The 17,475-nt window shown below is 42.2% G+C and overlaps 1 protein-coding gene across 1 annotated transcript in view; it reads right to left on the bottom strand.

Annotated features, from left to right (window-relative positions):
- Nucleotides 1-4,859: 4,859 nt before the first annotated feature.
- The window catches only part of TTC39B (tetratricopeptide repeat domain 39B), an 83,100-nt gene continuing 70,484 nt past the window's right edge, over nt 4,860-17,475 (bottom strand). Inside the window, exons 15-19 of the mRNA XM_066604282.1 lie at nt 10,795-10,918; nt 7,601-7,712; nt 6,491-6,608; nt 6,171-6,287; nt 4,860-5,294 (exon numbers count right to left, since the gene is read on the bottom strand). Of these exons, the coding sequence (XP_066460379.1) occupies nt 5,195-5,294; nt 6,171-6,287; nt 6,491-6,608; nt 7,601-7,712; nt 10,795-10,918 (571 nt within the window). The 3' untranslated portion in view covers nt 4,860-5,194. The remainder of the gene's footprint in view (nt 5,295-6,170; nt 6,288-6,490; nt 6,609-7,600; nt 7,713-10,794; nt 10,919-17,475) is intronic.

Raw genomic sequence — 17,475 nt, forward strand, 5'->3', positions numbered from 1 at the left:
CACGAGAGATTTTTCGTACCTATCCGCGGTACACTCAACGTACCAAAGACTGGACTACGTCCTGGTCTCCTCCGCCCTCCTCGCGACACTGATCAGAGCTGATATAGATACTATGACAATCTCGGATCATGCCCCCGTGCATGTGACGATCCGCCCACCACATCCACGCGTTAAGGAATGGAGATGGTCCCTGAACACCTCCCTTCTTGACCAAATTGAGGACAGGGAATATCTGTCTAAGCAGCTCGAGGAGTACTTCCACCTTAATTCAGTAGAGGAGACTAGTTCCCCGATGGTATGGGAGGCTCATAAGGCCTACATGCGAGGTCTGCTGATTGACCTTGGCTCCCGGATCAAAAAGCGTACACAGAAAGCCGTTGATGACAAACTGTCTCAAATTGCTAAATTGGAGCTCTCTGCGAAACTGTCCCAAACAAAACAAAACCTGAGTAAGCTAGCGGAGGTCAGAGCTGACCTGAAATTATTATTAAACTCTAAATTTAACAAGAAACAATTGAACTTCAGACACAAGATATACGCCCAAGGCAACAGGGGCAGTAGGCTCATGTCAGCATTGATCAAAAAATCCCGCGCCAGGACTCAGATCGGGACCATCAGATCTCCGGAGGGTGTAGCAATGACTTCTTCCATAGATATAGCAGAGGAATTCAGAAAATATTATTCGAACTTATACAATATAAGAAAAGACAGCGATGCTCCCCCTCCGAGGGAAATGGTCGACCTGATAGATGGGTTTCTGGGACAGATTCGAATGCCTAAACTTGATTCGGCTAAGACCTCCTCGCTGACTGACCAAGTAACACTCTCCGAAGTTGAAGATTTGATAGCGTCCAGCCCCCCGAACAAAAGCCCGGGCCCCGACGGTTTCCCTCTCAAATACTATAAAACTTTCCTTCCGGTGCTTGGCCCGAGACTGTCGACTCTGTTCAATGACTTGATGGGAGGGGCGTCCCTGCCGAGACAAGCCATGGAAGCCCACATTGTCTTAATACAGAAAGACAACAAAAACTATAAAAATGTGCTGAAGGTATACTCACAGCAAAATATTGCCACCATGGAATCTGCGCCATTTACTTTCATAGTGAATCTATGCCATAGTCTATAACTTTGTGGATTTTTCTTCTGCACAGATTTCAAATTTGAAGTTACATATTACTTCTTGATGTGGATTTCACACCATAGCCACATAGAAGCTGCACACAAATGTACCCATTGAAAAGCCCATATGGATCTGTGGCCACAGATTGCCATCGCAGAAATACGAATTTCTGCTACAGCTTTTAAAGGACAAACCCATGTGGAAAAAAAAAAATCAGTCACAGATTCCGCAGTGCGAACACTTAGGCTTTGTTCACATTTCCATCAAGTAGTTGTTACAATCCCCCCCCCCCCAAAAAAAAAATTTTTTACAGATGCTGCAGTATTTTTTCTGGTAATTTAGGTAGATGGAACAATCCCTTTGCAGTGCCACCTATTGAAAGCAGCTTTCCAGCAAGTCAATGTTAGACTCTACACAAGGCTTGTATAAAGAGGCTAACTTTGACTTGCAGAAAAGCTGCCTTCCAATAGGTGGCACTGCAGAGGTATTGTTCTATCTCGCTTATTTGCATATTACCCAGAGGAGCATGAATGGCATTAAAGTCTCACTCACTCACCTTCTAGGTGCTCTCCCAAGGTGCGTTCCTGACCCATTTTTTCTGGTAAAATGACAAGATACCAAACAGTACCAAACAGATGGGTTCAATCAGTTTCTAATGGGGTCCGTTATTTGACGGATCCGGCATATAGTTTTTGCTTTTCTGCTCCATGACTGTTCAATTTCTATCTACAATTTGTTTTTCCGTTCAGAACTTAAAGTGCAGATGAACCAGTAGGAACGGTATTCAGTAACATTAGGACATGTATTCAGGACACACATTTCACAAGGCTTTATAAATGTATCAGGCAATTTCATCCATGATCCCATCAAACATTTTACAATATAACGAAGACCTTTCATTATAATCCTCACTGTAAATTACATACTGCATTTTGTAAGTATAGTATAGCAAGTTTTCTGATTTGCAATGACTTTCATGGCGGACAGATCTAGTCCTTGTACTGCTTCAGGCTACATTCACATATGCAATTCTTGATGGAGGCTTTTTTTCTTTAATCCAATGCCAGAAGTGGGTCATCAAGGAGAGAAAATATACAGGGTGTCCCAGTTAATGTTGTGACAAGAATTTACTGCATTGCTAATGAGCTGTCAAATTCAAGTAGCTTAGAGCACCATTTTCTCTGCTGGATGATGGGCTTGTTTCCTGTCTGGAATCCAATCAAGTTTCCCTGCTGGATATTTACACCAGCACCTTTCTAGGAAAGGGAACAGTTCTAGTCCTAGGACGTGCCTGGTTCTTGCTGCTAGTTTGTTCTTCTCATTAGCCATTGTTGTCCACAAGCTCCCTTTTTTCTTTCAGCCCTGGTCATTTATTGAATTACTACAGCACTGACACATTCTGGTGGGATCACCCTTTTCAGAGCAGGTGCTCTGCTGTCTGGTGGAGTTGGTGGTGCTGTGACAAGCTGTAGATCATGTTGTATATGAATGCAGAGTTATGCAATCTCCTAATAACTTTTGGAAAATGTGAATGAAAATGCCAAGAGGACACAACAAATGTTTGCAGAAAAGTACCCCAATCATTCAAGAGCACCACAGATATTTAATTGACCTGGAAACCTACCAAGACAGTGCAACTGCATAGCCATGTCGTTGTCCTCAGAGTATATATTTTCAACTTCCTGCAAGCAAAAACCTAAGTCCATTGTTCAGGCAGAAGCATAATAAACCACTTTTCCAAAATTCAAAGCATATCAGGTAGTGAAGAAGAACAATCTTTATCATGAAATCCCACAGCAGCAACTTTATCCTGGAGATGCAGAATGTGACATTACTTACCATGACTAGGAGTTATTGAAGTTGGAACACAATCTGGATTTTAGAACCTTCATCAGATGGACTGAGGAGTCCAAAGTCACCTGAGACAGGGTGTTCAACATGCATGAGCAACATGTTTTGGCAAGAGAAAACCCATGGGCTTCTAGAAGTTACTGCTGAACTGCTGTGACATGCTCTGACTAGGCATGCTTGGCAAGCACCAAACTGGTCGGATCCTTTTTAAAAGCGAAAACTTAAATGGAGAAGGATATCTGCAGCTCATTCAGCAACATGTTGACAACTTTATTAGAGAATTACCCATGGCACAGTTTTGTAGGACCTACTTTGAGTATGACAGTATTCCAGCACCCCAACTGCAACCCATTTGAGATTGGCTAAATAAGCTTAAGGGGTTGCTTCATCACGAGACACTGGGGCGAAACTGTAGCCCGCTTGTTCACCTGCCACTTGATTATTACACGTTTCAGGGAAGCCGACCAAGACTTATTCTACACCTGTGAACGACTATCAGTTTGCATCAAAGAATAGGCACAGTTGAACTATGGCTAATCTAATTGCTGCTGAATGCCCATACATACCGGTACTGTGTGTACAGCTTTGCTTTGTATAAGGACCTCTTGATGTAAACTACTCGCACTTAAAAAGATACATTTTTACTTGTAATTGTATGATTTGCTTAGTTGACCCTGTTTTCCATATGTACAGTTTCCTAGCATCATACCTCAACTATACAGTGAAGCCTGCCTCATTATCCGCTATGTGAAACAGAGACCATGTACAGGTGGGCAGAGCAAAGTGCAAAGAGAAGAGTGAGGAGCACTAAAAGAGCTGTGATAAAAACTGTAAAGGAGCCGCCGGCCTAGTGGCACTGTTCTTGCCAATGACCTTGGGACAATAGTACCTGCTCCTGGGGTTGCGGTAGGGTGCCACCACATGCTGTGCTTCCTCCTCTGCTCGCTTCCAGCTCTCTGCCCACAAAGTAAGGTAAAGGTAAACTTCCTTGGTTCAAGCATTGAGACATGACTGACTCATTGGGTGACATTTTCTCGACAGACTTTTTTGCAGGGTAGTTTGCCATTGCCTTACCCAGTCATCTTTTTACTCATTTTACTGACCTCGGAAGGATGTAAGGCTGAGTCAACCTTGAGCCGGCTACCTTAACCATGCAGGGATTGAACCCAGAACCTTCAGTCATGAGCGAGAGCTTAGAACTACACTCTGCACCACACAAGGCAGAGTGCTAAATATGAAAGGTTAAGGACTTCATACGCAGCATTTCAGCATCCCTTTCACTGGAAACATTAATAGAACAAATTTCATTTAAGATTGGTATTCCTGGACTGAGAGGATGTCCAATACTGCAATTTACTGGAAAAGCTTTATAAAACCTCAAGCTGTTCTCTATAGCAACCAATCAGATTTGAGCCGATTTCTCAGAGGATGTTTGAAAAATGAATACATCAATCTGATTGGATCCTTTCGGCGACTGCTCCACCTTTCCCTTCCCCTATAGTGTGTACTTTAAAGGGGCCCAAGTAATGTTAATTGATAGAGATGAGCAAGTATACTCGCTAAGGCACTTTACTCGAGCGAGTAATGTGCCTTAGCCGAGTATCTCCCCGCTCGTCTCTAAAGATTCGGGGGCCGCCGCGGGTGACAGGCGAGTTGCGGCGGGGAGCGGGGGGGAGAGAGGGAGATCTCCCCCTCTGTTCCTTCCCGCTCTCCCCCGCCGCTCCCCGCCCCCCGAATCTTTAGAGGCGAGCGGGGATATACTCAGCTAAGGCACTACTCGCTCGAGTAAAGTGCCTTAGCGAGTATACTCGCTCATCTCTATTAATTGATAGGGTGGGAATTATGTGCTCCATTTATTAAATACAAAAAAAAGGACAACACGAAAAGGTTTGCTTGTTTTATAATTTACTACACCAGAAATAGTCTTAAAATATTTTCATATTAAGTGCGTACAGCCATAAATTATTTCTTTCATGAAACAAAATATATATCAACTTTTCTTGTATTTTTTTTTCTTTAAAGAATGCGGAATATGCACATATATATAGATCTTATAGTACAATTACCATAGAAAATAACAGCTACATTAGACGACAGGTCAAATCACGCAGGATAACAGTCATTAAATGTGTAATTCAACTAGTGTAACCGTTAACAAAGTGATTGTTTCTACATTCTTTCAGAAGAATTGGTCATTTATAAAATTAGAACGCGGTCATTTTATCACGGAGGGGTTGATGGCGGCGTGCCTTTAAGACTGCTGAGAGCTGCGTGGATTCGGAAATGCAATCTGGATTCCATGGAATAGTCTTTATAATTATTTCTGTAGGCAACAGACACATCGATTAGTCAAAGCTTTTCGTAAAACGCACTTTTCACTTGCTGAAATCAAGCAGAACTGAATTTACATGCATTTGGTTTGAGTCACAATACTTTTATCAAATTAGTAAAACAATGATATTTTACATGATACACCAGCGTCTTCATGAACAGTAAAAAAAATACATTTAGTTGTATGAAAGTGCGTGTGTAAAGGACCATTTACACGCAAAGATGATTGCTCAAAAGTCACCAGAAACGGAGTTTTGAGCGTTCATTTTGCATTAGGTACTAATGGGCTAATCATTTTTACCATGCAGGGAAAATAATAAATTTTAATAGATCAGATTTTTATCATTGTGCCGATACTAGGTGTTTTTTTTTTTTTTTAATTATAAATATGAGATAAGGATATTTGTTAAACTTTTAATCACTTTTTTTTTTACAATAAAACCATTTTTTTCCATTTTACTTTGTAGCTCCCTAAGGAGACTTGAACTTGCTATCGTTTGATCACTTGTACCATATCCTGCAATACTCCAATATTGCTGTATATAGTATTTCTGCTGACATTCTATTAAGACAGGCCACACCCCCATATTCACAGGTGGACATACATGACAGTCTAGGGACCCTTCAGAGAGCCTTGGGCCATCATGACAACCAAATTGCACCCCGTGATATCATCACAGTCTGGTAAGGGGTAATCACAACCCCCGAAATACTAATCGAGGCATTTTAAGAGAACTCCAATCAAGGCTGTTGTGACCGGATGTCAGCTGTCAAAGACAGCAGACACTGACTATGTTTGGAGCGGACTCAGTTTCCGAGTTCTGTGACATGCAGGGGTTAAGCTATATAATATTTTAATTATACTCACTTTGCAGTTTCAATGAAGCGTATGGCTTTGTCTTTGTCACCTTGCTCTTTGTACAAGAGTCCCAGCTCATAATGAGTAAACGGTAGTAAATAGTGGTCATACTTTAACCTCTTTTCACTAAAAAGGTCAGAAAATAAAAGTTATGGTTATTCAAACACTTATTTTAAAATGGCCAAATCGAATATATCAGCCACACACACAAAATTCCTTCATTTGCTATATTTCTACGGGAAGGAAACAGCACAAAGTTAGAACCACAGTAAAACAACAAAACCAAAGTATGATGTGGCTGGTATAGACCTTCTAGATGTCGCTCCTACCTCTGTATCACTTGGTTGAAACAAAGTTCAGCCTGCAATAATCTTCCTAGGTGTTTCAAGCAAAGGCCTTTCAGTAACTGGACAAGGCACTGATCATCTCCAAAGTACTCAGTTGGATCTAGAACAAAGATAGAAATAAAAGAAATCAATGCTACTTAAATGCCCAGTTGTGCCACCACGAAAACTATTTTCCAGTGTAAATATGAAAAAGTTAAAGTGGTCTGTCACTGTACAAAAAGATACTGAGAATTATTAATTAATTGAGTAATGACACCAAAAGGACGCCATGTGTCAATATTGAAAATGTACAAGTTAAACTGGCCACAACCACTAAGGGAAGTTGAAGGCTGACGCTTCAACAGCTGTCGAACAAACAGTCGCCAAGTGAACGGTTGTTTTGCTGATGCAAACGCACACATTTAAGTCTCTACTGACCATTAGACTCATTCAAACTGGCCATAAATGTTCAATGACCCGGGGGGGCAAGGGAAGAAAGAGCTTTTGTAGATTAAACCTTTCGTCTGAATATTTGAAACAATCATTCATGGTTCTAACCGTTAGAACAGTTTGGGTTGAAACAATCCATTTTTAGCAAATTTAGTTTAAGGTGTATAGGCCCCTTTAGAATGTGTTTTGGAGGCGCCCACAAGCAATCAATATAAGGCCTAAAAGCATAGAATAGTCTCAAAGAAATTCAGTTGTGGGGTTCAGTGATGCCATTATCCTAAGAATAGTCAGCGTCTATTTCATACCTCGGTCCTTTACCCCAAAGTGGGTGGTTTACGGGCAGTCCTGGGGGCAGGGCTGAAACATCACAATTTATTTTGACAATATACAAACTCTATGCACATGGACTGTAGTGCCACTTAGTGGTTCGCACTGTTGCCTTGCAGCACTGGGGTCCTGGGTTCGAATCGGACCAAGGAAAACCTCTATATGGAATTCGTATTTACTTACTATGCTTACATGCGTTTCCTCCAAGTGCCCTCACAAACAACTTTATTTTTTTCATAATACAAAAACTATCAAGTATATTCATAGTAAGTACAATAAAAAAGGGCGTATTGGGGGGGGGGGGGGTGTAAGGGGGCTGGAGAGGAGCACACTTACTTTTTTCATTCTGCAAATCAGTTTCTGCCTTTTCAATGGTAACCAGCAGACTTTCTGTGAGATCAGATCGTCTCCCTACTATAGTAAAGCCATTCCATACATACATCATTTCCTAGAACATAGAATGAAAAGGATTACAAATGCCATAAGTCAAAAAGGTACTATTAGCCCCTCAACACTCCATGATGTACAGTTAAGTCATGGAGGTTTGGGGGTTTGTAGGGAGGGGGATTGAGATACAATGCAGGAGTCTGTTTCTTACAGCTGATACTCCTTAAATGCCTTCATCAATTTTGGCAGCAGCATTTAAATGGACCGATCGGAGTGATTGCAGGGTGCCGTTTGATTACCATGACAGCTGGGGGCCTTCTGAAAGCCCCTGCGACTGCCATTACAGATTGCTTATCAAGCCATGGTGGGGCTTCGTAGATTGACTGTCCGATTGCGGTATAATTCTCCTGTCCATGAGCGGAGAATCATTACGATTCTCCACTCGTGACCGGCAATTCGCAGCATGCTGCGAATTGCTGCGATTCTCCGCAGTCAGCCTATCTGTCAGACAGGATGACAATGGAGATCCGTCTGCCGGCTCCTGCAAGGCCTGTGAACAGGCAGCCGTAACGTGTTATTCACCCAGCATGATGACAGTTGGTAGAAAAAAAGGCAAAAAAAGAATAAAATGTACACCAGAATTGCGGTTTTATTGGACACCCCAGGTCTCCAAGAAAAAAAAAAAAAGTTAATAAAATGCAAACAAAAAGTTAAATGTACCGAGGGGAAAAAAAAAAAAAAAACAGCTGGAAGTTTCAGGCAAATTGCTAATTAAGGTAACACAAGCTCACATATAGACACACATTATACAATATATATGGCAACAGTCCCACAGCTGGATGACCCCTTCTGATCAGATATCGATGACCTATCCTAAGGACAGGCCATGAAATTCTACACCTTGAATAACCCCTTTAAACTTTGCCAATGTTCTATTGCCAATATTTACTACATTTATTTTGCCAAGTCCTCCAAAACGTGTCACTCGAAAACATTAACCTAGAATGATTTGTCTAGAGTTCAGAAATGGTGAGACCGAGATTAACAAAGCTAACATGACCAAGGTCTCCAGTCTGCTGCCCCAAACACCGAAGTTGGCCAGCTCTACTCTAACCTTGAATTACAATTTAGGGATGTAAACAACTTTCCATAATTCAATAGTACAAGTGAAAATAAAAAAACAACTTTATAATATACTTTGGAGAATACCACCAAAGTATAGGGGGTTCAAAGAAGAGCAACTGAATTAATAACGGAATGCGAGGACTGGGATACCCAGAGAGGCTATCCAAATTGGGATTTTTCACCCTGGAAAAGGACGACCAAATAACTATGTATAAATACTTTAGGGGACAATACAAGGATCTCTCGCATGATCTGTTTACACCCAGGACTGCGACTGGAACAAGAGGGCATCCTCTACATCTAGAGGAACAAAGGTTTCATCACCAATATAGAAAGGGGTTCTTTACTGTAAGAGCAGCGAGACTGTGGAACCATCTGCCCGATGAAGTGGTGATGACAATAAATAAAATTTAAGAAAAAAGGAATTTAGGAGGGGACTAGATGCATTTCTAGAGCGTGATGATATTACAGGATATAAACACTAAACCAGCAGGATTGTTGATCCAGGTCTTGTAGTCAGGTATGAACTATCAAAATATTAATCCAGGGATTATTCTGACTATCCCATTTGGGGGGGAAAAAAAAATCCTTCCCGCCTTCATAATAGCAATTTGCTTCTGCCTCATTAGGGTTTTTTTTGCCTCTCTAGATCAAGGGGGGTGAACACAGGCTGGACTAGATGGACATTAGCTCCCTTTAGCCTAACATGCTATGTTACTCTTTCTCAACTTATTAGACTACATCACTACCCCTCAATTGTTCACTTACTGATTTCACTTAACTAAATCTCCAAAGAGGGTACAGTTTTTCAAGTTCAATAAGAGATCAGATAAAAGTTGCCCCTGTAAATCTATGAAGCGGGGTAAAAAGAAGCAGCTGCTCAGTGAGAGACCTACAGAGACACAAACGCTACTGTTGAAAGCAGCTCTAAGTTTTCTCTCATTCCAGTGCTGGATTCAGTGTTACACTGCTCTGTACTGCTGTATAATGTCCTCCATGCAGCCGTTTCTGAGGGTGGGCCACAGAAAGATGGTGGATCAGGGTCTCCTCTTCTTCCCACATGGTGTATACAAGGGACGACATAGCAGCTAATCTCCTGCTTCTGCTCCCGTCTGCTCGCCGTCCCCATAAACTGCTATTGGCAACTAAATTGCTCGCTTAGTGAAGCAGATTTCATCAGCGAATTGCGTGAGCGAATACTTAGAGGCGCAGGGGGAGGGTGGTAAAGGAGCCTCATAAGCAGTAATTGTTCTGTAAATCGCATATTATATATTCTACATATAAAAATGTTTAGATTTGCTGTGAATAGCGATTTACGGAAAGTTGTTTATAAAATTGAAGATGCACATTAATACGCCAAAGAGTGACCATAAATAAAACACATCCTAATCATGACATGGTTTTAATAGCATTTTTGAGCTGATGACTGGGACACACTATTTTGGGAAGGGAAGTCATGGCTAGAAATGGCCTCTATGATGATCTGGCCCAAAAGGATTAAACTGCTGTTTAGTAAGCTGGGCATGATGACTATTGCATTCAATGGTACAGTCTGGATTGTAATGGGACATTGCTGACCGTTCTGTGTTATAAAGGTTTACCTTTGTATAGTTTTTCTAATATTTCTGTATGCTCATAAAACAGCGAATCCATTAAACGCTGGTATTATAACAATTGTTCTTATTACAGTAAAGCAGTAAGGGACTTCAAAAAGGGGTTTTACCAGGCAAATACTACTGATGGCCTATCCTCAATGGCAGCTAAGCCCCGTTTACACTTCCAACTCCGACCCAATGACTGCCCGGCTGCACTGCCAGCGATAAGCCATCAATAGTTTATCTTGAGGATTTGCAATCAATAGTATTTGCGCTGAAAACCCCTTTAATTTCACCAACATTGCTGTCAGTGGAAATAAGCCTGTATTTTATCTACAGAGTAGCATACTATTGTGAAGTCCAAGGTACATTAATATTCTTTCGATGCATCTGATGCAGTAATGTTCAGAAGGTCAGTCTTACCAAGGCTGGCAGGACCAGTTTAACCGGGTTAGAAGAAGTTGAATATCTTCGAGACTTCCGAACAGCAAATTTTTCTGTTGGTATTGACTTTCCAGCAATTCTTTGTTTCAAACCTTCTACTTGCCTGAAATAAAGATTATATTTTTGGACGAGGTCAACAGGAGCCCAATGTAACACAGTGGTGAGATTTACCAATAAGGAGTTCAGATGAATTTACAAGTCAATCAAAATGGAATAATACATAATATATTTCGTGCAAGTCTGATATAAATCATCTTACGGCTGGAATACATATACTGTACAGCAACATTTTGCTAATGGTGCAGATTTTTTAAAACATTCAGTGCACCTTTAGAACTCCTTTTAAGGCCCATTTACATGGGACGAATGTCAGGCAAACAATGCCCAACATTCACCCCAGTGTATCCTCACCCCCGTGCTGTTACACAGGAGTATCACTGGCTCTCTGACAGAGGGGGCCGGGAAGCAGTTGGAAGAGATTTCACTCCTCGCTCTCCTCAGCCCCTCTCCATTTACTTAACACAGCGGATGTTCAGTACTGAACGGCTGCAATTTACACTAAATGATCGATCAAGCTGAATAAAATTGTAAACAATGATCATTCAGTGTAAACAGCACTTGTGTAGTTGTGACAACTCATCCCGTTTGAATGGGACATTACTTTTACAAGTGCTGACGTCCCCACCAAGATCGTCCACGCTTGAAGAGCATTTAGACATGTAGAGTTCACTGCTAGAATGTAAAGCGTTGAGCAAGAAGCTCATGATCTATGTAAAGAGATGAGCATTTACCCTCAGTGAAAACCCTGCAATCCTTAACTTCTCGTTATCGCTGACTTTCTGTCAGCATAAAAACATCAAATGAATAGTAAACTATTTTTTTGCATTTACACAGGACGATTATCACTCAAATTTTGTTAGTTTGAATTTTGAGAGGTAATGGTCCGGTGTAAATGGTCCTCCTGCGCTGCCAATCAATTCCCCGCTGCTTACAGGAGGGCATTTAAAAGGTGCTAGAAGCACCTTTTTAATGGCCTGCTGTAAACTCCTTAGTCCCTGCGGGGATGAGGGGGGTTCCCCGAGGGTTCTGTTAATCCCCACGGGGAATCCCCTCATCAATGAACACTGCGACAGCACTGTCACAGTGTTCAGTGATGATGGGACGCCCCACGGGGATGAAAGAATCCCCTACCAGAGCAGTTGAGCTCTACCTCCGATTGGTCACAGTACTCAGCCAATCAGATGCAGCGCTTTAAGTAGGTGGGAATTTGTCAATCCCCACATAGAAGAAATACAGAAGACGACTGCCGTGGACAACTGAGAAGAGCCAGACAGCGCTTCTAGGCGAGTTATGATTTTTTTTTTCTTGCAGCTATGGATGATTTTTGGGGTAGGGCTTATATTTGAAAGCATCGTACTCCTTTGCCACAGCTGTGACAGGGGATTCTCATCATCACTGAACACAGACAGCGCGGTCACAGTGTTCAGTGATGACATGACCTTCGTGGAGCAGCTGCTCCAGTGAACGGGCAAAGTTTCATGCGCTACACATATGAAACTTTGCCCGTTCACGCGTTTTCCGCTTATGCGAGCACATAGGTCTGCAAAAAAAAAAAAAAAAAAAACACACATTAGTCTGACCTCAGCCTTAGGAAGTGATGAATTTAGTTTCATTCAATTACCCATTAATGCCCCTAAAAACTTGACTGTACATGAGATTCACAATCAAATCTCTACCTCCGAACACCCGTATGATAATCCGTCCAGCTGATAAGGGTGCTGGTATTGTGATCCAGAACCGGAGTGATTACTTTGCTGAAGCTTTTCATATCCGAACAGATAATTATCGTATTCTATCAAATCAATCCCTTGATGAATTACAAGGAAGCCTATGATAATCTCATTAATGAGGCTTCCAAAGGGTCTTTTAAACAAAAAAAAAGAAAAAAAAACAAACAAACAGCTCCTCTCAATTACAAAGCCTACAACTCCCTTCTTATCATTTACCTAAAGTGCACAAAAGCACAACTAACCAACCTGGATGCCCCATCATTTTGGGTAATAACTATGACCAGCAACTTATCACATTTCATATACAGTAGAACCACAACTAACGTCATTAATCCGTACGGAAGCAATGGACTTTAGTAGAAATCAATGTTAGTTGGGGACATTATTTCCATAGGAATTAATGTAAATCCAATTAATTGGTTCTAGACGTTCCAAAAAACACACCAAACCCCATCTAATAGAGAATAACTCTGGTCTTTAATAACAAAAACAATACTGAATGAATATAAAACATAACTTTAAAGAATGAATTAACATTTAACAGGTTTTTGGACATTTAGCATACAGTGCTTTGACATAGGACTGCAGGGACATCATTATAGCAGTATGTATCATTGTGTTATCTGTGCTTTGACATAGGACTGCAGGGACATTATTATAGCAGTACGTATTACTGTTATCTGTGGTTTGACATAGGACTGCAGGGAGATCATTAGCAGTATGTATTACTGTTATCTGTGCTTTGACATAGGACTGCAGTATTTATTTGCAAACGTTTCTTTACTGTACTTATCTGTACAGTACTTACATTTTGCAGTACAGTGGGGATTCAGGAGGCAGGCAGCGTTCTGCCGGCACTTTGGGGATTCAGCTGCTGTACTGTGTCAGGAGGCAGACACAGCAACGTTTAGCCGCACTGTGCACTGTGGAGAGGGGAGGGGGAGGGGGAGGAGTAGGCGCGCTGATGTAGGAGAAGCAGGAAGTGACCGGCATCAGCTGCGCACTGGCTCACTGAGCGGCGTCGGGGTCATGGAGCGGAAAACAGTGTTATTTAAGAGCAATGCTACTCAAGGGTTTACTGTATCTACATTTGCAAAAATGGGTTACCATTATGTTTCAAAGACTCTGCAACTCATTCCTGAATTTTAAAAAAAACAAACAAAAAAAACCAAACACATCTATTTCATTTTCCTTCTGCTTTTTAACTGTATACCAATATCCCATATGATAAAGGCTCAACAGTTATAGATTACTTTAATCATTAGATACACAAATGCTCCCCCCCCTATGCTAGCCTATATAGGGACTATTTTGAATCTCATATCCCACACAAAAATGTAGCAGTAAAATAATTTATGAATCAAAGCCATAAAAAGCGATGACCTATTCTTCCTGCGGTCAGCTGGATTAATGAGAACACCTTCTGGTTTTCTTTTACTCACAAATCCTTGGCTCACCAAATAGGTGATTCAGATTTCGAATTATAGACCAAGATGGAATAATACAGACCTTTACCCATTTTAAAAATGTGAACAGTTATTTACTATGCACACCCCATCATCCAAAGCTAAGGAATATTCCATTTAGCCAATTCAAGCATATATGTAGAAACTGCTCAGAAGAGTCACACTTCACAACAATCCAGAATAATCCAGAACGGTTTCCGACATAACAAATACCGAAAAACCCTGGTTGACAGTTCCCTACGGAAATAGCTACAAACTTAGCCTAAGAGGAATGTTTACAAACAAAACCACTGCCTATTAAAGGAGATGTCCCGCGCCGAAACGGGTTTTTTTTTTTTTAAACCCCCCCCCCGTTCGGCGCGAGACAACCCCGATGCAGGGGTTAAAAAAACCACCCGCACAGCGCTTACCTGAATCCCGGCGGTCCGGTGACTTCAATACTTACCGCTGAAGATGGCCGCCGGGATCTTCTACCTTCGTGGACCGCAGCTCTTCTGTGCGGTCCACTGCCGATTCCAGCCTCCTGATTGGCTGGAATCGGCACGTGACGGGGCGGAGCTACACGGAGCCGCTCTCTGGCACGAGCGGCTCCATAGAAGACTGCTGAAGACCCGGACTGCGCAAGCGCGGCTAATTTGGCCATCGGAGGCCAAAAATTAGTCGGCTCCATGGGAACGAGGACGCCAGCAACGGAGCAGGTAAGTAAAAAACTTTTTATAACTTCTGTATGGCTCATAATTAATGCACAATGTACATTACAAAGTGCATTATTATGGCCATACAGAAGTGTATAACCCCACTTGCTGCCTCGGGACAACCCCTTTAAGGCCTCCTTCCCACGGACGGATTTCCGCCGCGTTGCCCGCAGCTATTAGGTTCAATTGAACCCAATAGCTCAATGCTCACGGTGTGGAATTCCATCGCGGAATTCCGCACCGTGAAATCACCCGACCTCACCCGCGGCATACTCTATTTGCCGCGGGTGCACGCACGGATGGCTTCCATTGCAGTCAATGGAAGCCGTCTGTCACGCTATCTTCCGCTGTAGCACAGCGGAAGATAGCGTAAAACGGCTTCCCCGCCAGCCGCGTCACATGACGCTGCGACGCATCACGCGCACTATTGCGCATGCACGCCGAAGCGTCATGCGGGACGGAAGACGCCGGATCCGCAGGTAAGTATTGGGGTCTCTGGGGGGCGCTGTGACGGGCTCCCAGTCACGGCCGTGTGCAGCCGGCCTAACTGTCAGACACACATGCAGAATTTAAGCACTTAACTCTGTAAAAAGAATTTTAGTTAAATATTGGCCTGTATTACAATCTGATCCACTCCTGAAAGAGAACCTTCCAAAAGCCATTTAGAAGATCTATTACCCTGCAGAATGTACTGGCGCCTAGCCGGCTACGTAATACTACAGCCATCTTACCTATCATCATGCTCCCTTTACTAATACATTCATGTGGGAAGAATTGCTGCTTGTGCTGTCAAACCAGCACTCGTTGGCAAAAAAAAAACAAAAAAACACAGCAAAAATAATTTTGATAGCTAAAAGGAACAAATAAATAAATAAAATAAATAAAAATTAAATAAATTAAATAAAATAAATAATAGGGCAGTAAAACCACCACATGGGTAAAATCCCTAAAAAGTGTCCGGTCCTTAAGGTAGAAAACAGCCTGGTCCTTGAAGGGTTAAACTAGATTTGATAAGATCTGTTTCTTTTAATCTCTTCTCTTTATCCTGTTTAATAGTCCTTACTAAATAACGTTTTATTTACATAGGACTTCATCTCTGGTGTTTTATTCTATTACACTAATTTAACAGTTATGTAATACAGGCAATGCTCCCTGCTCACCTTGGGATCCATTTGCCTGCCCTGTGTCAGCGCGATCCATTTTTAAAGGCTCTATTATAAAGGTCTATGAAATATTAGGGCTGTCTGATGGGAGCTTTATATACCATAATGTTTTTATTTCATCTGTGGGATGGTCACTTGACATTTCTGAGATTTTATGTGCTTTTAAGAATTTTTAGCATTATTGTATTGTGAAGGGAAGGCTGTTGGCGACGTCCGTTTACTTGTTATTTCGTTTGTGGTGGATGATTTCATACCCCCCTCCCCCCCCCCCCCCCCTCCACCGCTCTCCTTTAACTGGCATGACAAATAAGCCAAATAATTAAATCTTAAATTCATTGATTCTTTTTGGTTTATTCTTATGCAGCTATTGCTGCATTTTAGTCTATAAACTTATTTGTGTTTCGCTTGAGTGATTAGGTGACCGGATGCAGTCAGTCACTCGCTGCATCTAGTTAAACCGCATTGTAACTGGCCTGAGGAGGAGCCATTCTGGGAATGAAACGCACTGTCCAACTCCAAGTCTTTTAAAATGACCCTGCTTGCCTTTGGATCAGTCTGCCTACCTTGTAGCAGCAATCCCTGACCCTCTGCTTTTCACTCTCTTCTACATATCCACGGAATAGGCAGCAGCGGTCACGCTTATCAGTGTGTGGTACAGCCTGTACAACCGCATCAGGTTCAAATCCTATGTTGGGTTTATTACTATTAGGCGTCCTTCCCACGAACGGATTTCCGCCACGTAATTTGCGGCGAAAATCCGCTGCGTTGCCCGCAGCTATTAGATTCTATTGAACCTAATAGCTCAGGGCACACGGTGCGGAATTCCACGGTGGAATTCCGCACCGTGAAATCACCCGATCTCACCCGCGGCATGCTCTATTTGCCACGGGTGTACGCGCTGACGGCTTCCATTGCAGTCAATGGAAGCCGTCCGTTCACGCCATCTCCCGCTGTAACACAGCTTTCCCGTGTCATGTGACGCGCCGGCGGTGGGCGGGGAAGCGTCATGCGGGAGCAAAGAAGCCGGATCCGCTGGTAAGTATGGGGTCTCTGGGGGGCGCCGTGACGGACTTCGCCGCAGAATATTCCGTGGCGGAGCCCATCACGCTCGTGTGCAGCCGGCCTTAACACCCTACACATGGGGTGCTTCGTTTTACATTTAAAGAGAGATAACCAGTCCTTTAAGTATATATAAAATAGCTTTACAGGTGATCCTCTAGGAACTACATACTGCACCCAACATAGAGCCAGTATTCCAGAATTTATAAAACCGTACTTACACAAATAAAGGGTTATCTGACGGAAACAAATACATTCCGTTATCTAAATTTTCAAGTTGTATCAATTACAAAGAGCAAAAAAGCAGCTTTAGTGCCAAGACCGTTCAAAACAAAGATAAGAGTTCAAAAGTCTATATCTGTCTTACAATTCCTAACCTCAAGTGGAACCCGGTGCCATCACTGTGCAGATAAGAGGTTTCATAGCGATTATCGATAACGTTCCAGATAAATGAGTTACAATAACCTCTAGTGAAATAATATGATGG

Source organism: Eleutherodactylus coqui, chromosome 5 (assembly GCF_035609145.1).
Source record: "Eleutherodactylus coqui strain aEleCoq1 chromosome 5, aEleCoq1.hap1, whole genome shotgun sequence".
Taxonomy (NCBI): domain Eukaryota; kingdom Metazoa; phylum Chordata; class Amphibia; order Anura; family Eleutherodactylidae; genus Eleutherodactylus; species Eleutherodactylus coqui.